At 35.8% G+C, this 27280-nt stretch overlaps 2 protein-coding genes and 1 pseudogene across 4 annotated transcripts; 1 reads left to right on the top strand and 2 right to left on the bottom strand.

Annotated features, from left to right (window-relative positions):
- Window positions 1-1475: 1475 nt before the first annotated feature.
- LOC114738339 (cilia- and flagella-associated protein 20) lies at window positions 1476-4749 on the top strand. Of its 2 annotated transcripts, none has more exons than XM_028926378.1 (6): window positions 1476-1610; window positions 2738-2793; window positions 2890-2921; window positions 3298-3539; window positions 4379-4615; window positions 4707-4749. In XM_028926378.1, exons 2-6 carry the CDS (start codon window positions 2741-2743, stop codon window positions 4716-4718), a joined length of 576 nt encoding a protein of 191 aa, XP_028782211.1. In that variant the 5' UTR covers window positions 1476-1610; window positions 2738-2740; the 3' UTR covers window positions 4719-4749. The 2 variants fall into 2 exon arrangements, with proteins under 2 accessions (XP_028782211.1, XP_028782216.1); XM_028926383.1 differs by having other exon boundaries at window positions 1476-1647.
- Window positions 4750-12266: 7517 nt separating this feature from the next.
- LOC114738639 (craniofacial development protein 2-like) lies at window positions 12267-18205 on the bottom strand (annotated as a pseudogene).
- Window positions 18206-18522: 317 nt separating this feature from the next.
- LOC114738584 (ERI1 exoribonuclease 2-like) lies at window positions 18523-24815 on the bottom strand. Of its 2 annotated transcripts, none has more exons than XM_028926649.1 (5): window positions 24744-24815; window positions 24545-24627; window positions 22128-22723; window positions 19498-19673; window positions 18523-19399 (listed from the first exon to the last, which is right to left on the bottom strand). In XM_028926649.1, exons 2-5 carry the CDS (start codon window positions 24564-24566, stop codon window positions 18946-18948), a joined length of 1248 nt encoding a protein of 415 aa, XP_028782482.1. In that variant the 5' UTR covers window positions 24567-24627; window positions 24744-24815; the 3' UTR covers window positions 18523-18945. The 2 variants fall into 2 exon arrangements, with proteins under 2 accessions (XP_028782482.1, XP_028782490.1); XM_028926657.1 differs by lacking the exon at window positions 24744-24815 and adding an exon at window positions 24428-24452 and having other exon boundaries at window positions 24545-24605.
- Between the last annotated feature and the right edge of the window lie 2465 nt (window positions 24816-27280).

The following is a 27280-nucleotide window of genomic DNA, read 5'->3' as shown; positions in this document are numbered from 1 at the left end:
ATCCCACTTGACACCTCACGAGCACATGTTAGTATGTATGATGAGTTGGAAAGTTGGTTACTGAGGCGTTTGTCTCACCCCGTGGTTTAACATTTTCAGGCGATAGTTCAGGTGGTGGCCCATCAGGGAAGGCTCTAGAGGCATAGTGTGCTGTTATAGCTTGTATAGCCTCCCTGCTTTTGTTCTATGTGCTGACTTATTATATATTGCCACATAGGGCTCATCTACTATCATGATGTAAAATAATACTTTTAATTACTACTATCTGGTATGATAGGGCGTGAGGAGGCCCGAGACATTCTAGACTCTACGTGTAACGCTCCTTTGAAAGTGTTGACTTTTGACTAATGAGCTCTATAGTTTATATTAAACTGATTTATCAGTTCGTATGTTGAAAATATAAGTTGGTTTGGGCTAATGGTTGAATGATGTTTCTGGACTTTGGAAGTCCAAGGCCCAAGGTAACGATCGATGTTACTCTTATTATAAGTTTATTTCTTTTAACCATGATAGCGATTTTAAAATTTTAAGTTTTCTTCTTTTCTATCATGGTTAATCATTCAAATAAATTGTTGGATTTAATCTAAAATGGTTTTGAAAGAGCGGTTGTCACACATGCAAGCGTTTGATGTGTATTATTTTGACTAAAGCTCCCGAGACGAGCCTGGTGGTGGCGGGTGTTTTCTCAGAAGGCGACAATGATATCGATGGAGTGACTAAGGGGAAGTTTACTATGTTCTACGAGGAGGAAAACAAATGCGAGTCGAATGAGGAGTCCACAGAGATGAAGATGGAAGTGTGCTGTAACAGCAGTTGTGGTTTCAAATCAGAGTGGTGGAAGAAATGGGATAAAATGTTAAAGACAAGGATGTGATGGAATGAGTGGTATATGTACCAGGATTTAAGAGGGTAGATCGGTGGTCTTTTTTTTTTTTTTTAAGTTTAAAAACTGGCAGAAGATAAATGGTAAAAGAGGAGGAAATAAATTGAATTTTCAGTCAAAATAATACACATCAGACGCCTGCGTGTCCGCCACGTCAGATTTTTCGAACCGTTTTAGCCTAGGATGTGGATGCACCGTTTTAATTAGTTTGGGACACTGGATGTACCAAAAATTACTTTATGACATTGGGCATACCTGGGAAAATAGTTTAGGATGTTGGGCTCACCTTAACTTGTCAAGATAATACACATTAGACGCCTATGTGTCCACCACGTCAGATTTTTCGGTCAACTAACGGTCAAACTTAACTTTTCTGTTAGCCCAGGATATGGATATACCGTTTTAATTAGTTTGGGACACTAGATGCACCAAGAATTACTTTGGGACACTAGATGTATCTGGGAAAATAATTCGGGATGCTGGGCGCAGCTTGACCCTGTTTAAAAAATATAGGTCGCGCAGATGCCATGTGTCCACAATTTACTAATTACTAGGAAAGGATTTAATCTGATTTGATTCAATTTTATAACCCCAACAAAGGTACCCTCTCGTCTGGTGGTGGGGGCAGCAGATTCATATTTCGTTTGGCATTCTACACTTGTCAAGCTCGCCGTGGGACGCCGTCCGTCGTCGTCAGCCCTACGTGGTTGTTCTCCGTCTGAAGAAGGTACGAACCCTAGGGCTTTGTCTTGTCCCAAAATCCGGTGAGTTTGATTTGTCCAACCTGACTTTGAATTTAGAATTGAATTGAATTTGTTCCCCAAGTCATATGTGTTCATCGACAACCCTGCGTCGGCCGCTGTCGCAAGGTTTCTTGATTTGTTTTAATTTTTTTCATTTTTAATTAATTGGAAGACCATAAAAGCGAGAGTGTGATCATTGTGATTCTTCCGTGGCTTGGAGGAGTTGCCCAAATCAATTGGCTTACTAGGGCATCTTCGTTAAAGTGTTTATTATATCAACTGTGCGTATTTCAAAGATTTCAGTGGGAGCATGTAATATAAGTCCTCCCTATGATTATGTTTACCTTGATCCTGATGCTACCGTTATCGTTTTCAAATGATTATGGTGAACCTTAAATGAATATTAACTGTTGCGCTACTTGGCTAGAGGAGGAAATACCAGAGTTTCAAAAGATTGTGATGGATTTTTGTAAATGATGCATGAGGTCTCTTCTTCTACAAAGGAACTAATATGTAGACTGATTCAAATGTTTATACAACGAATTCAATTTTAATGCCTCCAATCTGCTCATATCTTTCTATTTGTGTTTTTTTTCCTAATTCTACACTTATATTCGGTTATGAAATTAGTTTCTAACTGAAGTTACTTTTCTTGGCTTATTGTTCTTTAAAATTTCACCTTTCTTATATTCTATGATGTTACAAAATCTAAAATTTTAAACCGTTTCATGAGGTTGTAAAGGTCCAAATCTTTTGAAAGGGGAAAAACAGTCTTGGTCTGGTGGACCGGTTCCCCAAGTCCAGCTGAGTTTTGTGCCAGGCTAAGCTCAGGCTGTACTAGATAACGGACAGCCTTGTCCAGCCTGAACCTATTTTCAAACCAAACCATGGATCACCCACTGACCTGGTCTGGTTTGTCTATTGTGCATCCCTTGAATCCAGTCGCATTTTTCTCTCTTTTATCCAAATAGTTTCTGTTCTTTTGTGGATCAGGTTGTTGGTGAAATTGTTAAGGGGTGCGTGTTTCTTTTTTTGGGTTGGAAAGCTGGTGTTGGGATTTTAATTTTTTGGTGTCGTCATGTTGATATTGCTTTGGCTTTTGATATTGCAGAAAATGTTTAAGAATACATTCCAGTCTGGATTTCTTTCCATCTTATATAGCCTTGGGTATGTAGTATTCTGGTCTATAATACTTGTTTCAAAGTTCAATGTTGAATACTTTATATGACGATGTTGACATTCTTATTTGCTTGTATTTTATAGGAGTAAACCTCTACAGATATGGGATAAGGAAGGTGAGTGTTTTATGGTTTGCAATATCCAATGATAATATTTAGAGCTAGTTTTGCAATCAATTGTCTTGCAATCATCAGGAAGTTGAGTCATAATGCCAATTTTTCTCTATTATTAAAATTCATTTATTGTCATATGAATATTGCGTTCTGTCGAAAAAAGTGCATCTGCAACAGCTCAGAAACAAAGAATTATTATTGTTATTATTTAAAAGCTTTGCCTAACTCCTTAATAAAAACTTATATAAATATGTTTTTGAAAAACAAGGAAGCGTTTTTATCTCTGATGTTCTTGAGGGTACCTTTTTTCCCCCTTGCTTGGTCTATACCAGATTAAAATGCCGTGTGACTTATATATTGTGTGGGGTTTATTTTATAGTTGTCAATGGCCATATAAAACGACCACAGGATGAAGACATACAGTCCAATGTACTTGAAATAGTTGGATCCAATATCCAATCCACATACATCACATGTCCTGCAGATCCAGCTGCAACACTTGGTATAAAACTTCCGTTCTTGGTTATGATTGTGAAGAATCTAAAGAAGTACTTTACATTTGAGATTCAAATTCTGGATGATAAGAATGTGAGACGAAGATTTCGGGCTTCAAATTTCCAAGTCTGTAAGTTTGCCCTTGTTTTTGCTTTTTGTTGATTTTCCTAAAGATATTGCAGGCGTTCAAATTTTCCTTTGTGTGTTTTGGTGCCTGATTGTGTCCTTATCCTCCGTGAAGAGATTTTTTATTAGTAGTATTTTGGCATGATGACTTTTCTGGTTGCTGTACTTGTTAGAAAGTTTGAGAAGAGTCTTGGTTTTAAAGAGAAAACACGTCTTTGCTCTCATTACCTTCGTTTGTGATGAAATTAATTCATCAACATTGCTTGCGCTCTCAAATAGATTAAGGGGTATATTAACGTGAATTCATGTGTATTATATTGTCTTATTTATACTTTTAGAATTTGACATTCTCAGTTTGCTGTTGGCAACTTATTCCATGTGAGAATAATGCAGGAGAACACAATCCTACTTCCTGTTGTGTTAGAATAGAATTTGAATGTTTTTACTTGCACAAGTGAAGAGAGAATAAAAATGTCATTTTCTTCGTCGCATGATTTTAGTAATTCAATTACGGGATAAAAATTAGTTGTTGTGTTCTACTCAATCAGCTTGTCCTGTTATTTTTAAATCACTAACTCTGTCATTGCAAAAGATGGCCCTTTATTGAATACAAAAACTGTTACTGGTGTATAAATATATAGCTAGTTGCATGGCCACGCATAGATACCGTCTATGTCTTAAAATTAGTTTGGGTCCAATGCGTGATAGGAAGTGAGAAACAAGTCCATAGTGTTCATAGCTCACGAATAGTATGACTTGTCAGAGTTTTTCCTGTTTATACTATATATAGATTTTCTCGAAGATCCACATACACGATTGATTGTTTCCACATCATGTAGGCTGTGACTCGAGTGAAGCCGTACATTTGCACCATGCCACTGAAAATGGATGACGGCTGGAATCAAATCCAGTTGAACCTGGTTGATTTGACCAAGAGAGCTTATGGCACCAACTACATGGAGACTCTGCGAGTTCAGGTCCATGCAAACTGCCGCCTGAGAAGGATATATTTCTCCGATCGCCTCTACTCTGAAGAGGAGCTCCCGCCAGAATTCAAGTTGTACCTTCCAATGCAGGTATGAGATGCCCCCCACATTTGAAACTGCTAGTCTTCAATGTTGTAGCACTAATCTGTGTGTTTAAATTCGTTGAATTATCATAATGCAGAAAGCAGCATGAAAATGTCATCATGGGAGGAGGGATTTACAGCCATAAAAGGAGTAGATGTTATTCTTTAGGCGTATTAGGTACCCGTTTTGTAAGCCTACTCATTTCGTCTTTAGCTATTGTCAGTCTAACGCACAAATTAATGAGAACCCCTACATATCCTCTGTTTCTAATTAGTTTAAGAAGGCACTTTTCAATGGATCTGGGATTTAAGCAGTAGTGGCTGCTCTGGTTGTCTGTAGTACTTGTTGTATTAATGCTTCCATATGATGAAGAGTGCTGTATAGTATTAGTTTACTATTACTGGTAAACGCTTGAATAATTAATGCATTTTAGGATAATTCTTTGAATTTTAAACGCTTCTAAAGTTGAAAGAAAGAGAGATGCAAAGAGTAACAGTTTGGTTAGTTGGGGGGAAGTGTCGTTTGTTCAAAAAAGATGGAGATGAGGTGCTCTCATTCTTTTGTTTGGTTAAAACAAAATGGGAGGGAAAGAAAATATTTGAGGAATGTACATATTTAACTTCAAATAATTTAAATTTAAATTACTCAATAACTAAAAAATTTTAACTCAAAATAGTCACCTCATAAAGTTGAGATACTACTTGCAGTGTGGAGTGCGAAATTTTAACTTTTATTATTGATGTTGTTGATGCTTTTCAAGTAATAAAAGTATATTTGGGAAGAATTTGTCATTACAAACTGTTTAGGTTGTTATTAGAACCTATTAGTAATTATGTCTTTTTTAGAACTTGATTATAATTCTCCCTATACTTTTATTCTCTTTTTTTTCGGTGATACGGGGGTACTTCACCCGCCCAATATCCAGCACCTTAAATGGACCTGACCTTCTTTGGGCCAGGAATCCAAGCAGCCAACTAATCCGAGTTTAAGGAGATAGAATGCGTCATTTAATGGGTTGACTCTATTGACGAGGACGCTTTTTGAAAATCGAATTTGTGTTCTCATCCTTATAAAAGGTGAGATTACTTACCATTTTGACTAATCACTTGTTAGTTATTTTTATTCTCATTTGATTTCATAAAAGTATACTAAATATATAAATTTAAGGATTTATATTTTTCCCATATTAAAATAATGTGCCAATTTTCTTAACAACTCGTGTAGAGAATGACAATTCTATTGTTTGAGCATACAAGAGAATATAAATATATAAAATGCAAAATAAATAGGGGAATAAACAGAAAATAAATAGATATATAACTTAGGGATAAATCCGAAGAGACTCTCAGATAAATATAATTAGAAATTTAGTCATGCAAATTCAAAACTACTGAAACAGTATAATTCAAAATCACAAGTCACAATCACAGGAGAGATGAGAAATTCGAACTAAATATTAAAATTAAAACCACAAAACCACCGTGAGCTGCAAATTCGTCATATGTTGGATGAATTTCTCTGCAAACAAAATGAGAATCAACTGCACCCCTGTATCTCAAAATAAAAATGGCAATAATAAATCAAACAGTAATTGATTAATTATGCAATTAAAATATGCTAAGCCTCAGTTAGCCTAATAATATAAAATATGCCCAAAGTACGCCAAAGCAGCATGAACTTTTTTTTTTTTTAACACTGTACTATGAAACTGAGCGTTTTGAACAAAGAAGAAATAAATATGCAGATTCGTGTGTTATTATCATAAACAAGATGATGATGATGATAATGGAATTTAAAGATTATAGACGTAAAAGTAGACATCCTAGAGTCGTCTAGTCAGACCGATTATTTATTTTTATCCTTACATTGCATAATATTTTATAGTAAAAATAAAAAAAGAGAAAATTACTATGGGGCTTCAAAAAATAAATGTAATTATAAAAAAATTTCATAATAAGTGAATAACAAGTTTCAATAAGGAAATGGCAACAAATCCATACTGCATACCTGTCATTGAGATTTTTTTATTAATTATTTTTTCTACCATGATTTTCCCTTGGATGACACTAGGATACCCCTATGTGCAATGTATGTATAAACGGATCATGTAGAGAACAAACAGCACAATGTATGTATAAACAGATCATGTGGAGAACAAACAGCAAAGAGGATGTATAGTTTTCGAATATAGCTGAAGACTACGCAAGAACAGCCTAGACTTGCTTAAGTTTGGCTATGCTTTTTTTTTTATATATATATTTTAAATTACTACCTGCGCTTTTTAATATACGATTTTATTTTACTTTTATTTTAATCCTAAATATAAGACCCTAATCTATTTTATTTCTCATGCTTATCTATTTTTTTTCAAGGTAGTCCTTTTAATAATAATTATAACTGATACACTTAATTAGTAAAGATATTTTAGAAAAAACAACACATATTTATTACAAATAACTAACTTAACTTATTTTTTTAGTGCTTGTTTGGGTCAATGTTTTCTGGCCCAAAAGTAGCTTATTTTTACATTAAGCCTAATTGGAAAATCATGGACTGTTTGGGAGGGCTGTTGGGGTATCTGATAGGAGATCAAAAGCCAGATGCAAACGTACATTTTGGATAAGCTAATCTGAGGAGTTTATTCAAATTGAAACTGAGCTTATGGACCAGAAAACGTTGACCCATTTAATATGTGTTCGGAAGGGCGATTGGATCTAAAATCAGTGAGTTTTAGAGGGTTAAACATGTTTAGGCCAAGATGGTTGTGTTTGGCAAAGCTGTTGACTCATATCACTTAAAGGCCAGAAGTTGATTTGAACCTGGTTTTTTCAGAAGTTCCTTTTTCCTGCTCATTTCTTTAGTTAATCAGCCTTATAGGCAATTATTGGTGACTCACAAGAATATTCTCACGCTTCACTTCTCTCCTCTGTTTTAGGAGCATAGGGAAACAATTTGAATAACACGTAACAGTTCTCAATTAATGTTATCACTTTAGTAATCCATCGCATAATAGTCGAAGTTTTTTGGTGATGATTTTTGGTAGAGCACTGGCCTTTCTAATGGATCGATTTTGCCTTTTATGGTACTTATATGCTTCATTTATTTAATACATATTTGATCTGTCATGAATAACCTTATATCCGTAGTTAAGAGTTACAAATATAGGAAATAGAATAATATGGAAAATAATTCTCTTGTATTTCATTGATCAGAATATACACATATATATACAAGTGAGAGGAGCCTCTGCATTAATGGCCCATTATGATAATATCATATCCTATCAAATCCTAATCATAATTACATAATATTTACATATCAAATCATATCATATCTCTACACTCCCCCTCAAGTTGGAGCATAAATGTTAAGCATGCCCAACTTGTCACACAGATAGTCAACACGAGTCCCATTTAGAGCTTTAGTGAGAAGGTCGCCTAATTGATCACTAGAACGCACATATCCAGTGGAGATGAAGTTCTCCTTAAGCTTGTCTCTGATAAAATGACAATCAATCTCAATATGTTTGGTACGTTCATGGAACACAGAATTGGAGGCTATATGTAGGGCAGCCTTATTGTCACACCACAACTTTGCTGGCAAAGTGGTTTTGAGGCCAACTTCCTTTAATAGCTGATATATCCAGATTATCTCACATACAGACTGTGCCATAGCTCGGTATTCTGCCTCTGCGCTCGATCTGGACACCACATTTTGTTTCTTGCTTTTCCAGGACACCAGATTCCCGCCCACAAAGACACAGTATCCTGTAGTAGACCGTCTCGTGGCCTTTGATCCACCATGATCTGCATCACAGAAGCACTCAATGTCTGTATGGCCATGATTTTTGTATAATATCCCACGACCTGGACATCCCTTCAAATAATGTAACACGTGCTCCAAGGCTTCCCACTGTCTGACAGTCGGGGATGCCATGAACTGGCTTAGTACACTGACTGGATAAGTAATATCCGGACGAGTTACAGTGAGATAGTTTAACTTGCCAATCATTCTCCTGTACCTCTCAGGATTCTCAAATGGTTTGCTCTTCTGAGCCTCAAGCATCCGTTTCTCATCATCAAGAGAATCATCGAGTGGTATGCTCCCATCAGCGTCAAGGAGTGGGTTGTGAACCATAGGAAACTTGGTCGGTGCTGCTCCCAACTTTCCAGTTTCCTTCAGGAGGTCAAGAACATATTTGCGCTGTGTCAGTAATATGCCCTTCTTGCTTCGCATAACTTCAATACCTAGAAAGTATGTCAGAGAGCCCAGATCCTTCGTCTGAAAGTGGGAATTAAGAAAGGACTTGAGGGACGAGATGCCCGAACCATTACTGCCTGTGATCACAATGTCATCTACATATACCACCAAGAGAATCATGCCAGCCGCTGTTCTTTGATAAAATACAGAATGATCGCACTTGCTTTGGCTCATGCCAAATTTCTGTACGACAGTACTGAACCGGTCAAACCATGCACGAGGGCTTTGCTTCAAACCATACAAGGACCTCTTAAGGCGACATACTTTCCCATGCTCCCCCTGAGCAACGAACCCAGGTGGTTGCTCCATATAGACCTCTTCATGAAGATCACCATGTAAGAATGCATTTTTAATGTCTAATTGATGTAGATCCCAATCATAAGTAGCAGCCAGAGAGATGAACAGACGGACAGATGAGAGCTTAGCAACAGGAGAAAAGGTTTCGGAATAGTCAATGCCATAGGTTTGTGCATAACCTTTAGCCACAAGGCGAGCCTTAAGGCGGTCAAGTGTGCCGTCAGCCTTAGTTTTCGGAGTTAACACCCATTTACATCCAATGGCCTTTTTACCCGCCGGTAAATCGACCAGGGTCCATGTACCAGCTCGATCAAGGGCCGCCATCTCCTCTTCCATTGCAGCACGCCAACCTGAGTGGGCCAAGGCTTCACGAATAGTTCTGGGCACAGAGATAGTATCTAGGGAGGCAACAAAGGAACTGGACACAGGAGACAAGCGGTCATATGAAACAAAGGACGAAATAGGATGGGCACAAGTACGTTTACCTTTGCGAAGGGCAATGGGTAGATCAAGAGAGGCATCCGGGTCTGGAACAGGAGGTGTCTCAGGATTAGGGTCAGAACGAGGTTCAGTGTTGCTCAACTCAGGATCTGAGGGCGAGGCGGACCAGGGAGGAATAGAAGCTGGCGTGGCGGTAGTAATCTCCGTTGACCGTTGTGTATACACACGATCAAAGGGTTGAACGAGTGCGGGAGCGGGTGCTTGCGACGACAGTGATGGTGAGGTGACAGAGTATATTAGAAGGTCATCCTCCTCCGCAGGTGGAGCAGGTGGGGAAGAATGCGAGAAATATGGTGTGGACTCCTGAAAGGTGACATCTGCAGATACTAAATAACGATTGAGAGTAGGTGAGAAACAACGATAACCTTTTTGGACCCGAGAGTATCCAAGGAAGACACATTTAAGAGACTTTGGGTCTAACTTTGAAATAGATGGCCGTACATCCCGCACAAAACAGACACACCCAAATATCTTAGGAGCAATAGGGAACAAAGGCTTAGAAGGAAAGAGGGTAGAAAAAGGAGAGTTACCATCAAGAACAGAGGAAGGCATTCGGTTAATAAGGAAGCAGGCAGTGGAGACCGCGTCAGCCCAAAATGGTTTAGGAACCTGCATTTGAAACAAAAGTGCACGGGCCACCTCAAGTAGGTGGCGATTTTTTCTTTCTGCAACACCATTTTGAGCTGGTGTATCGACACAAGACGACTGATGAAGTATACCATTTTGAAGCATGTAAGATTGGAACGAAGCAGAGAGATATTCTTTAGCATTATCACTTCGTAAGGTGCGAATAGAAACATTAAATTGAGTTTTAATCTCAGCACAAAAGGCACAAAAATGGGAAAACAATTCAGAACGATGTTTCATTAAATATAACCAAGTTGTCCGGGAATAATCATCAACAAATGTAACAAAGTATTTAAACCCTGCTTTGGACTCTACAGGACAAGGACCCCAAACATCAGAATGGACTAACTCAAAAGGGATGAAACCCGTTTATTGACACGAGACACTAAAGGAAGACGATGATGCTTGGCAAACTGACATGACTCACAATCTAAAGACGACAAATGCTGAAATTGAGGATAAACTTTCTTAAGAGAAGATAAAGACAAATGACCCAATCGACAATGAACTTCAAAGGGAGAATGACTGCTAGCGCAAGCTACCGCATGAGACACCCGATCATCCAGTATATAGTGCCCGCCAGATTCATAACCTCTACCAATAATCCGCCTCGTCAAAAGATCCTGTATCAAGCAATGAGAAGGAAAAAGTGAGACCCAACAGTTTAGTTGACGGGTGAGTTTACTGGGAGATAGGAGATTAAAAGCAAGTTTAGGAACATTTAGCACAGATGACAAACGGATAGAGGGTGTGGGATTAACAGTGCCAGAACCGAGAACTTGAGACTGGGAACCATCAGCGATGGAAACACTTGACGGATTGGCAAAAGCATTATAAGAGGAGAAGAGATGGCTGTTACCTGTCATATGATCAGTAGCCCCGGAATCTATGATCCACTTTGAGGAAGAAGAAGCAAGGGCAGTAGCATTATTACCTGTTGTAGCTGCGGCACTCACAGACGGTGTAGTAGATTTTAACTGGGCATACTCAGCAGCAGAAATCGTGACTGTGTCACTGGCTTGTGTAGCCACGTGGGCAGAGTTATTCCGTTGCTGTTTATTCTGAAGTTTTCGACATGTGCGTTTTGTATGCCCCGGTTCTTTGCAGTAATAACACACTACCCCACTGGAGTCAGAAGGGGCTCCCCCTTGCTTCGAACCACCACGGGTAGGCCCCCCGCGGTTATCAATAGGACTACGAGTCTCATAGGTGCCCTTACTGAGCAAGGCACTTGTAGGAATACTAGCAGCTGGTGGCAAGAGATTCTCAGCTCTCATTACTCTGGAAAACACATCTTGAAGGTCAGAAATTTCAGATCCGGATAAGATTTGAGACCGAACTGTGTCGTACTCAGGTGGGAGACCAGTAAGAAAGCTCATAATAGCCATTTGCTCCCGTTGCTTATGCTGAACCTTCAAATCAGCAGTAAGAGGCATTAACACATTCAGTTCTTCATACATCCTTTTAAAGTCCATAAAGTAGGCTTTGAGAGGACGATCCTGTTTTTCAGAACGATAGAAAGCTTTGCAGACCTCGTAAACACGAGAGATATTTCCTTTTCCTGAATACAAAAAATCTAAATAATCCATTAGTTCCTTAACCAATTCACAGTGATTAATAGAGGGAATAATCTCACTGTCAATGGAATTACGGATCTGGAAAAATAGCCGTGCATCATCCCGCAACCAGGTCTTTTTGGAATCAGTTGTTGGAGGATCATCAGTCAGATGGTCTTCCTTCTCAATGCTCCGCAGATAGAGGCGAATGGTTTTACTCCAATCCAAATAATTTACCCAAGTCAACTTGTGATCAGTAATTTTAGTAATAGTTGGGACAAGCTCCGAGACAGATTTAATTTCCGCCATAGATGAAGTGCACTAACCAAAGGGAATGCGAAAGAGTGTTACACAGGAACACAAAGCACGATACCTGGATTACCTAATGAATACCAAGGCAGTGAAAAGGCCAACAGCTACACAGGGAGCTGCAAACAGAACTGAATTGCACAAACAGCGTGCCGGAGATGCGCTAGAAACGAAACAGAACGCCAGAAAGTAATAAACCGTACGGACTGTACGGACGCCGAGTGAACAGTGCGGAGCGCACGGACTGTACGGACGCCGCCGGGAAAGTCGATGAACAGTGCAGACGTACGGACACTGTACGGACACTGTACGGACGCCGAGTGAACAGTGCGGCGGCGGTACTGTAGCAACCGAAAATTAACACCCAGAGAGAAAATTCCCACGCTCTGATACCATGTAGGAAATAGAATAATATGGAAAATAATTCTCTTGTATTTCATTGATCAGAATATACACATATATATACAAGTGAGAGGAGCCTCTGCATTAATGGCCCATTATGATAATATCATATCCTATCAAATCCTAATCATAATTACATAATATTTACATATCAAATCATATCATATCTCTACACAAGTATACATGGTTTGCATAATAATGACCATTCATAACTTTATAAGAAGATGTTCGAGATTGGACAACTATTCCCTAAAAGCTTAAAATGATACTATAATAAAAGAAGATGAGCTAGTCAAGCATTGTCTTCAAATATAACATCACAACCTTTATCGCATATGAATCATGTCCATGACACAATCAGAGATCAAATTATCCATAGCTTATTAGTTAATTAATTATTTAATTATTTTGTTTAATCTTGTCACAATACAATAAATTTTAATTTGGTCATATTTTATTTTATCCATTGAAATTATACTTCACTTTATATTCACAATAATTTTTTGTGATATCTTGAATGTGTTAAAATATATTTAAGTCATTAAATTTCACTTCCTCAACAACAACAAGAAGCCTTATCCCACTAGGTGGGGTCGATTATATGAATCACATGATGCTATCATGCTTTGTCAACAACCTAGTCCTTAGATATGTTGTTGGCTAAAAGGTCTCGTTTAATAATCTCATTGAGCGTTCTTCTCAGTCTTCCTTTGCCCTTTTTTATAGGACTCCATAATGTCTGATCTACCCTTCTCACCGGGGTCTCCAATGGCCTTCTTTGCACATGTCCAAAGCATCTTAAGCGATGTTCAATCATTTTCTCTTGGATAGGTACTACACCGATTCTTGCTCTAATATTTTCATTTCGAATATTATCCTTTCTTGTATGACCACACATCCATCTCAACTTCCTCATTTCTGCTACCCCAACTTTGTGCTCTTGTATGTTTTCCATTTATCGCCCAACATTCACTATTGTACAACATAGTTGGTCTTATAACAGTCCAATAAAATTTTCCCTTAAGTTTCTCAGGTACCTTCTTATCGCAAATAACTCCATTAGCCTTCCTCCACTTTAACTAGCTAGCTTGTATTCTATGAGAAACGTCTCCATCAATTTCACCATCCTTATGTACGATAGAGCCTAGGTATTTAAACTTTGATAGTTAAGGAATAATTTGATCCCTTATCTTCACCTCCAAATCACTATTGCCTTGCGTCCTCCCAAAATTGCAATACATATATTCTGTTTAGTTCCTACTCAAACGAAAACCTTTCAATTCCAAAGTCCTTCTCCATAACTCTAATCTAGATTTAATCTCTTCTTTTAATTCTGCCATGAGGACTATGTCATCCGTGAAGAGCATAGACTTAGGGATTCTTTCTTGAATAAACTCGGTTAAAACGTCCACAACAATATTAAACAACTAAGGATTCAAAGAAGATCCCTGATGAAGACCAATCTAAATGAGGAAATCCTTTATCTCACCTCCAGGCATTCTTACACTAGTAGTTACCTCCTCATACATATCTTGTATAACTTTAATATAAGCAACCCGTACACTTTTCTTTTCCAAATCCTTCCAAAGTACTTTTCTTGGCATATGATCATAATCTTTTTCCAAGTCAATAAAAAGCAAACGTAAATCCCTTCTTTTACTCCTATATCTTTCCATTAACCTTTTTAGTAAATAGATTGCTTCAGTTGTTGATCTTCCCAACATGAATCCAAATTGGTTCTCTGAAATAGAAGTCTCTAACCTCAACCTATGTTTAATCACTTTTTCCCACAACTTCATTGTATGACTTATAAGTTTTATTTCTCTGTAACTTGTACAGTTTTATATGTCTCTTTTATTCTTGTAAATAGGAACTAAAATGCTTCTCTTCCAATCATCCGGCATATTCTTAGAGTCTAAAATTTTATTAAAAAACTTGGTTAGCCACAATTCACCTTTCTTGCCTAAACATTTTCAAACTTCAATAGAAATATCATCAGGTCCAACGGCTTTACCATTGTTCATTTTCTTGAGAGCTGCCTTAATCTCTCTGATGCGGATCCTGCGGTACAAAACCAAATTCTGATCATCTTCACTAATTAGCAAGGCCAATAAGTCTTAAGTCGCACATTCGCTTCCCTCATTAAACAACTTGTAAAAGTAGACCTCCCATCTATCCTTAATATCACCATCAGTAACTAGAACTTTACTTTCTTTATCCTTTATATATTTCACTTGGTCTAGATCTCTCTTTTTCCTCTCTATTTGCTTCACAATCTTGTAAATATTTCTTTCTCCCTTCTTTGTTCCTCACTCCTTATGAAAACTCCTTAAAAGCTTTAGTACGTGCTTCGCTCACTGCTTTCTTCGCCTCTTTTTTAGCCAAATGATACTTTTCCCAATTTTCTGCATTATTGCACAAATGTATGGCTTTAAAACAATCTCTTTTTTGTCTGACTTTCTCTTGCACACTCTTATCCCACTATCAAGTTTCCTTATCTCCCTGACCACGTCCTTTAGATTCTCCTAAAATTGCTTTAGCTACCATACGAACCCTTATAGCTATCTCTTCCCACATTATGTTTGCATTTCCCTGCAACTCCCAGAGTCCTTCCTCTAAAAGGGTCCTTTTGAATAACTCCCGCTTCTCACCCTTTAATTGTCACCATTTAACCCTGGGTTTTATAACTTGATGATACTTTTGTTTGATATTCTTAAAACTTACATCAAGAATAAGTACTCTATGTTAGATAGTCACCCCATCCCCAAGAATCACTTTACAATTCTTCTGTCCGGATTTCTAACCAAAAAGAAATCAATATGTGATTTTGATGCACCACTCTTGTAGGTGATTAAATGCTCCTCTCGCTTTCTAAAATAAGTTTTGATAATCTTGAGATTGTATGCAAGAGAAAAGTCAAGAATAGATTGTCCTTCGTTATTAAGCTCCCCGAAAACAAAACTACCATGAGGCCCACCAAAATGTCCCATTTCTTTACTGACATGTCCATTAAGATCCCCACCAATAAAATTTTTTTCTTCAAGTGGTATGCTTTGAACTAACCCCTCCATATCTTCCCAAAACTTATCTTTGAGGTTTGTCTCTGCCCTAACTTGAGGTGTATAGGCACTAATGATATTGATGGTATCCTTTCTAACAATTACTCTTAAAGATATTATTTTGTCCGCAAATCTTTTAACCTCCACCATATTCTTTTTCTATGTTCCATCGATGATGATACCGACACCATTCCTTGCACTCACCTTCCCTGTGTGCCAAATTTTATACCCTCCAAGTTTTGTAGCAACTTCTCCAGTCCATTTGGTTCCTTGGAGGCACAAGATGTTAATCCTTCTCTCCCTCATAACTCCTACTACCTCCATAGATTTCTGATTCAACGTCCCAATATTCCAAGTGCCAAATCTAATCTTGTTCTCATGAACTAACTTCTTTAGCTGCTTTTGTCCAAGAGAGTGCAATAGCGCTTGCTTACTTAACACTATATCTGGGCGACGATGCAACGGCTCTAGCTCATTTCTCACTGTACTCGAGCCATACAGCTTCTCACTTCCAGGTAACAACCTAGCAGTAGCATAGTAACTTCATTGATGCATGCTTATGAGATTCAATGGATTTTTACATTAGTCGTTGGGGGCCTAACACAACCCTCCTCTTTTATTTGGGCTTAGGACTGGTTATACTAAATAGGCAGAGTTTTAAATTTCACTTCTTCATATTAAAATAATTTAAATTTATTGTACTATATAAATTCATTTCTTTATCATTTTTCATTATTTAATAAAACTCATATTCATTTTGGTAATTTTATAAATTAAATTTACTAAATTCATTGTATTATGTAAATTCATTTTTTAATCATTTTTCATTATTTAATAAAAATCGTACTCATTTTGGTTATTTTACAAACTAGACTTACTTTTATTCAATCATAATCCAAACAATCTTTTATCCAATCTAATTTTTACAAACTAACTTTTGTAAAATCCGATCTAAACACAATTCACTTTATCAAATTTAACTTTTACTCAATCTAACCCTTTTTAAAAGTCAAATTGAAAATAAGTTGCTTTTCCTACCATTAATCCGAACAAACCCTTCATTTTAAACTGAGCTAATTCACTCATTAAATTTTATTTTTTCATATTAAATTAATTTAAATTTATTGTATTATGTAAATTCATTTTTTGTTTCATTATTTATTAAAACTCATACCCATTTTAGTAATTTTACAAACAAATTTATTTTTATTCAATCATAATCCAAACAACTTTTTACCAATCTACTCCCTCCGTTCCTTATTACAAGAGACAAATAACCGAAGTACGTTAATCAAAAAAACATTTAAAATTAGTTAAGAACAATTAATGTGTAAAAAGTATAATTTTTTTTCCAAAAATGCCCTCATTAATAAGGAGAGAGAGCATGAGAGAGAACAATTAAATTATTAAAAGAAAGAGAAGTGGGAGGGAGAGAGAGTGTGAGTTGGAGATAATAAATATGGGTAAAATAGTAAATCAACACAAAAAAGTAGAGACAACTTGTAAGTGTCTCTTATATATAGGAACATACCATAAGCATCAAATGTCTCTTATAATAAGGAACGGAGGGAGTAACTTTTACAAACTAACTTTTTTAAACTTCAATCCAAACGCAATTCATCTTACCTAATTTAACTTTTATCCAATCTTACTTTTCTAAAATTCAGATTAAAAATGAGCTACTTTTTCCACTGCCAATCTAAATGGACCCTAAATCTACTCAAATTAGTCAATTAACTTTTATATTTAGGACCGGAAGTAGTATTTTTTTAACAATTAGAGGCTTCTGGATTACTCTCTTCTATTTCTAATGTAGGGCGCTTTCTAGGAATATTTTTTGTTCATAATATCAGCTACTTAGAGCATCATTAATACTCCTCCAGTCATTAATATAAGAACTATTTAACTAATTTGATTAAATTAAGGATGTTAGGTAAGTTAGTTAATTATAAAAAAATATAACTTGTTTTTCCTAAAACACCATAATCATCTTCCTTAATATCCTTTCTTTTCTTTTTTTTTTTTACTTGATTATGCTTAAGAAAGTATTAATAGGGGTAATTTAAGATAAATTAATAAATATAAAAAATAGATTTTATATTTAGAACCCAAATCAACTCAACAATTAGATCTTATATTAAGAACCGGAAGAGTATTTATTAATTTTGCCCCCATAGAGTTGCTCTTCATATTTTCGGATTTTCCTCTCCTTCAATCAAAACCTCAGTAAGAAGGATAAAATTTGAAAAAAAAATTCAATTTAAGAAAGATTTAATGAATGAATAATTGTTATTGATTCGTGTGTATTAGTTAATGATGTATACGTGCATCTAAAAGGCGTAGTTTCTAAGGCTTGAAAGTATTTTAATAATATGTTGAGCTTATAGTCACAACCTTAAGTCAGCTTTTAGCCCACTACACCAATTTTATTATTCTATACCATTGTTTTCATAATACTATAAAAATACAACATCGATATTTATTAGGTTTTACTACTCCTGTAATAAAGCCTAAATGAACAATTAAAAAGAATCAATCTTGACGGTTTCATAGGATTATAAAAGCATGAGTTAAACTTGCCCCATGCTCGTTCTCCCTCTTTTTCTTAGGAGTCATCAACCACCCGGATTGGAAGTTACTCCGTCAAAAAACTCCCATTGCAGGATTCCTAATCCAAACCATTGATTCTAACCAGGAGTACAAAACAAAAGGACCTCAAAACAAACTACCCCATTTCCCCTAACTTCCAGATAAGCAATCATGATTAGAACTTAATGCAAAGTATAATTAGGTGACCTCAACCCTTATGACTGTTGAGCAGTCAAGCTCCACGTTAAATTGTTGTCAACAAAGAAATGCAGCAAACCAGCCACAAGCGGATACAGTAATTCCCAAATCCCAATTAAGCAAGGAAACAGTCCTATCCCATGGATTATTAAAGAAGATAATTTAGCATGCCTCAGTGTGAGCATGTAAAAGCATCGTCACCCTGAACTACCCATTCCTTATATTCCCAATTTTTTCTCCAGTCAACAAGTCAGCTTTACAGGTCGAAGCTCCCTCTTTGTTTTAAGGAAGAGTACTTGGATGCTTGCCAGACACAACACGGAACAATTGAGGTAAAGATTGTTGTCTGTTCTTCATGATGCAGAAGGCTCACAACACACACCCAGGCAAACAGACTTCCACTGGGAGACAATCCAACCCACTCGCTACTTTTCACCATCCGCTTTCATTTTTGTCTTTTTTCTTTTTTAAGTATTTTTTCTTTTTTACATGAAATATATAAAAACACCTCAGAATCGATCATGATCGGTGCTTTTGGTTAAGGAGAAGCCCATTCAAAGTAATGGCAGCGGGGGCCTCTAGCTGCAGTCCAATTTCCACAGCCAAAGAAAAGGCTTCCTTGCTTGGGACCTGGCTTCCGCACCATTCCCCTACCGCTTTTCACCCCACAGAAACAGGAAGGGTAATACTGAAACATAGGGGTATTTATATCCTTTACTTTGTAGGGATGATGAGGGAAAACACTCATGTGCTCTGGTGAATTCCCCCACGTTAGTGATCGATCAGCAGTCTGCCACATAATGGAATTTGTGATTGAAAATCTAAAACCCCTACGCATAAGGAGTGCCAGCAGGCGTGCAGTGTTTTTGGCATCATCCAAGCCACAGTGAGCACGGCCCTGCCAAGCCAAGCCTGCCATCTCAACAGCCTCCTTTAGATTGCACCTTGCAGCACCAAATACTTCGCGGAAAGGAATCTTTAAGTTGATCCAGCTAATGAAAGATAAGAAACAGAAAAAGCTCAAGTCAGCCACAAATGAAATCCAGGTAAACATTTAAAGCATCAAAAACCCCAATGCTGCAGCATTTACCGGTTGAAATAAGGAGGCTTCCGTATTTTCTTAAAACGGCACTCAGATTCCAGCATCACCCGACAGTCCCAGTTAGACCATGTAACAACAGCAAAGTTGGCGTTTTTTATTCCCTTTTTCTCAAGCCATTTATCATGCCTAAGGAGAGCTTCACCCAGTGTAACTCCTCTGTCCACCTGAACCACACAGTCAGAACGTAATTAACAATCTACACTGTATGGACGGGAATAGACAGCTTGATGTAATAGTTGAGGAGCTACAAATGGAAGACATAAAGGTAGAGAAAGCATTGTGGTGTTTCCATGGACTCGTGGTTCAAGGACAACTTTTGGTCATATGATGCAGCTGCGATTACATTAACTTCACCCACATACAATTAATCATCAAACAAGCTTCCAAAACCAGGATCTTTCTAGTTCCACTACAGCATTCAGCCCAGTTGTGAGACACAATCTATCCTTACTTAGAAGATCTGGTCATCTGAGCTATTGCATTATGTAACACTTAGCATAGACTACACGGAACAAACTGATTTATTGAGTTTTTATAAAGAAGAATTTATATCATACTGACTGGAACCCATCGGTCAGAGGAACACCAAACAAAAACTCTTTTCCCTACAGATCAAAGCACTCAACCGATGAGGCATATCAGCTCATAAAGAATCTTCCCATATGTTATCTGGATTATTTTGGATAACAAATTACTAAAATAAACAGAGGGATACGGATAGGAAGTAGGATAAGAAATGCTCCTTCTACGAAAATGGAAAGGAAGTTATAAACCAATAGACACAGTAAAAACCATCAACAAAATTATCATATCAAAAAAGACCTAATGAAGAGGACAAAGATCCAATTTGTGAGAACACAGCCAATGTTCATCGAACACTCGAAAAAGTATAAACCACATCTGGCTCGCTGCTTCATAATGTAAAAACAACTGTACAGACTACTTCCACTCCAAATTGAAGCAACACAATGCCCAACCATTCAAGCCTTGTAGGTCTACAAAAACTACAGCATATCACAATTATTAATCTAATTGAGTAGCACAGTCCAAATAATGACTTGATAGTAAAGGAGCTTGGATTCTCCAGAGATTATTATGCTAAGGGTTTTTGTTTACTAAGCGAGGAGAATTGAGTGTCCATATTCTCTTATCCCAGATTAGAAGACCGAATAGAAGAATCAAGAAATCCAGTAGGGGCGCCCATTCAGTGGTTTTTTATCATGCAAGTTCCTAGAGTAATGGGAAATCCAAACAATATTAGAATGCTAGATTCAGCATAAGCTGATGACAAAGGGACATAAAGTCAAGGAAACTCCTGTGAAAAATAAATATGTTTGACAGATAATAAACTATCCATTGGCCTTTCAAATTAAAACTTCGGTTTATGAGATGAAGTTGCCATATCGGAGCTTTATAACCAAAGGACTTTCATGCATGGGGGTGTGTAAAGTGTTATTAGAAAACAATTCACATGCCTTCAGTTAACAGCTTAAAGTTTTAAATTGAATTCAAATGGTATCAGAACCTAACGTATAGGAAAGCCTGTGTTATGTTGAAGCCTCAAGCCAAAATGCTTTCACATGAGAAGGAGGGCTAAAGATTAAAACTAAATTATTTGTAAGCCTTTGTTTAGTACTTCTAAGTAGTATTTGAAACTTGAAAATTAGCATACTCCTAAAAAATAAACTTTTAAGGACTCAAATGAGAGGCATTAGTCATAATTTTCATTTTCCTTCCATTTCTCTTCTGAATTATCCACCAACATGAATTAAAACTGATTTCCCAAAAATGAATTCCTGCACAATGTCCTTATCCTGAAGGCAGTTCACAATTTCAATAGAACACTTCAATTTTATTGCCATTCAAATAGTTCCAAGGAAAAAAAAAAAAGGTAGCTTGTTATAGTTGAATTCGGTTGCCACATTACATATAAATAACTAGAGAAATCTCCAAGGCATCATCACTCTGGCTAAATCTTTAAATCATAATTGAAAGAAAATCATAGTTCAGTTTCAGTATAACTCACAACAAAATAGTTGTCCAAGCAATTATTTTGTCAGGAGATCTGGAATCTAAATCACAACTTAAGTTCTCCTGCACGATTATTTTGGAATAGAATGAGAATGTTTGAAAGGAAGATAATACCAAAAAAAAAGAAAAAGAAAAAGAAAAAGAACAGAGGACAGGAGATCCTTATCAATCAAAAGAAAAGAGACAAAAGGAAAAAAAACCATAACACATGCACTCAAAAGAGCTTTCCAATGCCTTATAAATCCATAAAGAACAACCCCAAAAAATAACTATTCATTGAAACCCAGAAGAAGTCATGAAATGTTCTCCTATGCAAGTATTGATCCAATGTCTTTACACTCGAGCATATCCTAACAGTTTAAACCACAATACAATTTCCCTTCACTGGCACTAAGAGCGGAACAATTTACAAATATTAAAGAAAGCAAGATATTTGATGCATAAAATGTTATAACTAGATGCTAGTACATTGAGAAGGGACAAAATGAAGAGTCCAACAAATCACTGATGAAATTCAAATGATGGTTTGTCCTGCTCTTATTTATATTTCTCCCTCGGAAGTAAAGGCAAGTTTTTCCCTAACACACCTGAATTTGCTGGATACCAGTCAGGTCCTTGCAGAAGTCACTCAAAAGCTGATTGCAGGTAGGCCTTACATATGTCTGGAAACATGCTTCCAGCTGGCCAGTCACACTACTCACAATAACAGATGGAAACTCAATGATTTCTTGAGGGTGGGGATTTTTATCCTTGTCACAAGTAGCCTCAAAGTCTATGACCACAAAATACTGAAATTCTTGATGTTGGAAGTCATGAGGGTGACCTTGAGCAAACATATTGATTGGGACATACTGAAACTGGTTCGCGACAGGATAAGGGTGCAAATGGCTACCATGAGCATTCCATTGGGACTGGGGCACCTTGTGAGGAGTAAAATGACAGGCTGACCAGTTACTGTAATTATGGTTATAAGAAGGTTTAGGGTGAAATCCTTTGGATGGCTCGAGAAATTCATTGCCTATTGGGTGGTCAGCTTCAGCAACATCCCCAACTGGGTGAAAACTTGGGATGTTCTTAAGCTCTGTAAAGCCTTCTATAGAACTCCCATTATACTGCAAATTGCAAGGGAATCCCTTGCCCTGGAGGCATTTCAGAGATGCCTCACAGTTTTTTTGCATAGTTTCTGCATAAAAAGATAGACATAAAAATGAGACACGAGAAATTTGTTCGTAAGAAGAATTAATCGTACAATAAGAAACCTATGTTTTCCCAAAGGAAAGATAAATAGAACCCCAGAAAAATGTAAATTTCAAATAATAGAAATAAACCTGCCATGTTTTAGGCATCAAAAGACATCTTCCAACATGGAAAACGGTCCAACAAATCAATTGGTGTACAAGTTAGATAAAATCTTTTATCATAACATCAATTAAAAAATAACAGGTTACAGTATTCAACGTATTAAAAAGAAACTAATTAATCTACCAATAACATAATAGTATCATTATGCAAGGCCTGTCCAAAAAAAATTAATTAGTAATTAAAATTAACTAGCTCAAATCGTCATGCTTTTCATATTTTCATTAGAATGTGTTCCTGTGAAAGACGCTAGAGACTAGCCTTTCAACACTAAAGTCAGTAACATATTCAAACTTCCAAAGGGTATCGGGCAAACAAAATCTGCAAATGCTGCACTTTGAAATGAGAGAGGCCAGGCTTTCTAACCATACAATGTTAATTGAAACACTCAGATATTTCATTGATTGAGCAAACTAATAAAGGTCAATATGACAACAGAAGTCAATAATCAGCAAAAATAAATAAAAAACAGCAGACAAACCAATCAATTCAAAAGTCTTATTTGGTGCATCCTTTTCCTTCCCTCTTTCATTGCGCTTAAGGCTAACAAGTCATGTAAAATAACCTGATTTCACCTAATTGATTAAGGCGTCTGTTTTCCTTATGAAAGCCAAGAAAAGAAAACAGTAATTATAACACAAAATTGAGGCATTTAAAAATCCAATCATATTTGGTCGATAGATGCCTAGAGATGCTAAAGAAAAAGGTACTCGACTTGAGTTCAGAAATTGATCAGAACAACTTGAAGTGATATGATATCAGCGGAAGAGAAAAGTTAGAGAAATAGGCAGACATAGCTCAAGATGGAAATGTCAGTCAGAAAATTCTTTGAAGAATCCCTTAGCTCAACAAAGGTTGAGCTATTCAATCTGGTTACTCGTATTAGTTTTAAGCCATCACTGCCAACAATACTAGACCAATGTGTCCACTTTTAATAATAAAACTCCAATTATCAACCAATTGATAGATTGCAAATTCATATACAGGTCGCTATCAGCAAATTGACACTAATTTAACTTTGCAATTGAGATTGTTAGAGACGAATAGGTTCCAAGTTTCGCTAAGACCGAGCATGAATCTATGAACCACATCTCTGTAGCATGTTCATAATCCCAGCCTTTAACTATTGATTCTTGACATCCCAGCTCCACGATATCATCCACCTCAAAATCCCACTTCCCTTTAAACATGTTACCAGTTCCAAGTTTTTATCTTTCTGATACCATGTCCTAGTATCTCAGTTACACAAAGGAAAAAAAAAAAAAAAAGGATCCTTCTTACTTCATAATTCCACGGCTCTAACGGAACCAACTAGTACATTTGGAACCGTTCGAGATAAAACTTGTTCACTCGAACCCAATACCCATATAATCCTCCCCCACATTGTTTCCAACCACATCAACCTATGATCAAATCAAATTGAACCACCGCGAAGCAAACCGTCACTGGTTCAGAAGCTAAAACAACGAAATTTCTCATAAAAAACAAAAAGGAAAGAAGAGAGTCCTCAATAAAACAAAATTCGCACGTGATTAAGAACCCCACCAAACAATCTGCGTTAATAAGAACACAAGAGCAATCAGAACCGAATTAAATCAATGGTCACACTGAAATTAAATTGGAGGAACCAAAAACAGAAGCCCACCTCTATTTTCAAGAGCCATCATGATCTTCAATATAGTTGAGATCCACCAGCGGGTACATCAGATCCTCCTATGAAATTCCCACCTGCAAAGAAAACCAAACACAGTCGAAAATGAATTTCATAGTTCCACACACAAACACATTCACGTTACAAAATTAAAGAGAAAATATTGTGATAGAAGGAGGCAGAGATTACAAACCTGGTATGATTGGCGTAGAGAGAGGAGAAAAGAAGAGGGAGAAGAGGAAGTGTTGTTACCTATACGCACAAGGAAGAAAAGTTTGTCCAGTTGATTCACAGAAGCAAAGAATTCGAGAAAAGATATAAAAGGCCCCACGAGACAGTGAACAAACATCATAAAAAAAATAAAATAGTTTCATCATATAAATTTATTTTATAATTTATTGCTCTAATTAAATAATCCTCCGATCTTTAATATAGGATCTAATTATTGAGTTAGTTTTGATCCTAAATATAAAATCCATTTCTCATATTTATCAATTTTCTTTAAATTACCCCTATGGATATTCCGTCAACCATAATTAAGTAGTAGAGGAAGATGGAGTATCAAGAAAGATGATTATGATATTTTGAGAAAAACGTGTCACATTTTTTATAATTAACTAACTTACTTAACTTTCTTAATCTAATCAAATTATTTAAATGGGTCTTATATTAAGGATCGGATGAGTAATTAATTTATAAATATTAAAAAAATTAGTTAAGTTAGTTATTTAAAATAAATAAATAGTATCTTCTTGTAAAATACGAGTATCTTTTTTAATTATATGCATTGAAATTATGTATTTATGAAAATTTCTTAGCATGTGTAATCACCATAAAAATTATTATGAGGCAAAATAGACAAATGTTGAAAACAAAGTAAAATAAGATCTTATATTTAGAATTAAATTAAATTTTTAATTAGCTCTTATATTAAAAATCAGAGATAGTGGTTAAACATCCTTTTCCGAAAAAAGAAAAAAAAAACAAATCTAAACATATTTTCATATATTGCATAGAGTTTATATAATTCATGGCATGTAATAGCATAATCAAAATAGGAAAAATAACAAAAAAAACAGTTAGAAATTATTAAATGCTAAATAAGGAAGTTAACAAAAATTTGTTGTCATTTGAAAATTCAGTACCATCAATACCAAATAAAGTGTTGTTACTGAACCTGATTTGAAATTTAGTAATTTTTATTTTCTTTTTTTGACATTTCCTATCAAAATATTACTTTATGTTATTACTATAAGATTTAGTTGACTAATTTTGAAAAAATTTAAAAATTTAAAAAATTACTTAATTATAACATATGATCATATGTTACATGGTCTTTCTAAAATATTTACATATATCATTAGATTATATATTAGCTTATAAGCTGAGCAAATTAATTTGGAGAAAAATAATAAGTGTACTATTTTAAACTAAGTTATTTAACTTTATTAATCTCTTAAAATTAGTCAACTAGATTTTCTAATAAAAGATGGATTATTATTATTTTTTGTATTGCAAAATTACTTTTATAATTATTTTCCAATTTTGGGTGAGTAATAGCTTTAGATGATTTGAATCTTGGGAATTTATATCAACTTTTTCATTTAAAGAAAATGACTTTTTTTTTTGGCTGAACATTTAAAGAAAAAGACATTAGATTATATGAACCAAAAGATAGCGTCTGATTTTTTTTGAGTTGTAACTTGTAAATTAAGGATGAAGATGAATTCTAACCCACCTTTTACAAATTTGGCATGTTACTAAACTCAAATCATTCATTGCAGCTGCAAATAGGAATTTTCATGCCTCTCGCAAATTTAATAATAATAAAGTGTTAAAATAATTATAGTATTAAAATTCAATTTGAATCCTCTAGTTAGACCAACAAATTGATAAGCTAGTCCTGACCAATTTCAATTAGAAATTTTAGATGGAGTTATTTGGGTTGAATTTTATTTTATTTAACCGAGGCGGAAATGATGTCATTTTGAGTTAAAAAAATTTGCACCTTGATAATTCTATTTTATAAGATTATAAGTGATTTATACATGAATCTTTCATTTAATTATGGATTGATACCTTGTTTTATTTAGATATTACTTTTTTCAAGTTGTATATAAATATTTTTAAATATTTTACTTCAATCTTGTTTGAGCTAATCCTGATTTAACTACGGTGTAGCCACTCACCCTGAAATTACTGTTCCAACAATTTAATATCTGGTCTAATTTTTAACATCTTAAAACTAATCCAAATAATATTTACAGCTCCAAAAAAAAATCATAAAACAACCACATAAAACCTCTAAGAGGAGTTCAAATTCTGTGTGTCTTTAACAGACGTGATAATCAAAATCAAAATCAAAATCTGTAACAAGGGACATTGAAGAAATTAACAAATGTTGTTTGCTTTTTGGAAATTATTATAGAGATTGCAATAATTGATGTCATCAAGTTATGCTCAATGAATGCCACTTTTAGAAGTAAAGCATCCCTGAGCAATTACCACACAAATAATACAACCACAGTGGAAAATACAAAAGTCCAACCCCCCCCCCCCAAATAGAAGGAGGATTTTTAGAAAAAAGGCAAGGATGACTTATTGTACAAAAGTTAGTAAACTTGTGAAACAAAAGAAGTTTCAAGTTAAGAGCTTTTCCATTCAAGCTAGTATTGACCTCAACATATGAAGATGCCTTGCCAACAATGATTTGGGATATCATGGGAGGGT

The sequence above is a fragment of the Neltuma alba genome, unplaced genomic scaffold (assembly GCF_004799145.2).
Source record: "Neltuma alba isolate B1F8T4 unplaced genomic scaffold, ASM479914v2 tig00002811_pilon, whole genome shotgun sequence".
In the NCBI taxonomy this organism is placed as follows: Eukaryota; Viridiplantae; Streptophyta; class Magnoliopsida; order Fabales; family Fabaceae; genus Neltuma; species Neltuma alba.
The sequence above is the reverse complement of the archived record's forward strand: the minus strand, read 5'-3'. Positions and strand labels throughout refer to the sequence as shown.

Excerpts from the sequence above, each read along its gene's own strand:
- LOC114738339 (XM_028926378.1), top strand. The coding sequence starts at position 2,741 with ATGTTTAAGAATACATTCCAGTCTGGATTTCTTTCCATCTTATATAGC. Across the intron at positions 2,794-2,889 it reads TCCATCTTATATAGCCTTGG|GAGTAAACCTCTACAGATAT; the intron begins GTATGTAGTATT and ends TGTATTTTATAG. Across the intron at positions 3,540-4,378 it reads TTCGGGCTTCAAATTTCCAA|GCTGTGACTCGAGTGAAGCC; the intron begins GTCTGTAAGTTT and ends CACATCATGTAG.
- LOC114738584 (XM_028926649.1), bottom strand. The coding sequence starts at position 24,566 with ATGATGGCTCTTGAAAATAGAG. Across the intron at positions 22,724-24,544 it reads GATGGCTCTTGAAAATAGAG|AAACTATGCAAAAAAACTGT; the intron begins GTGGGCTTCTGT and ends CTTTTTATGCAG. Across the intron at positions 19,400-19,497 it reads AAGCCTCCTTATTTCAACCG|CTGGATCAACTTAAAGATTC; the intron begins GTAAATGCTGCA and ends ATCTTTCATTAG.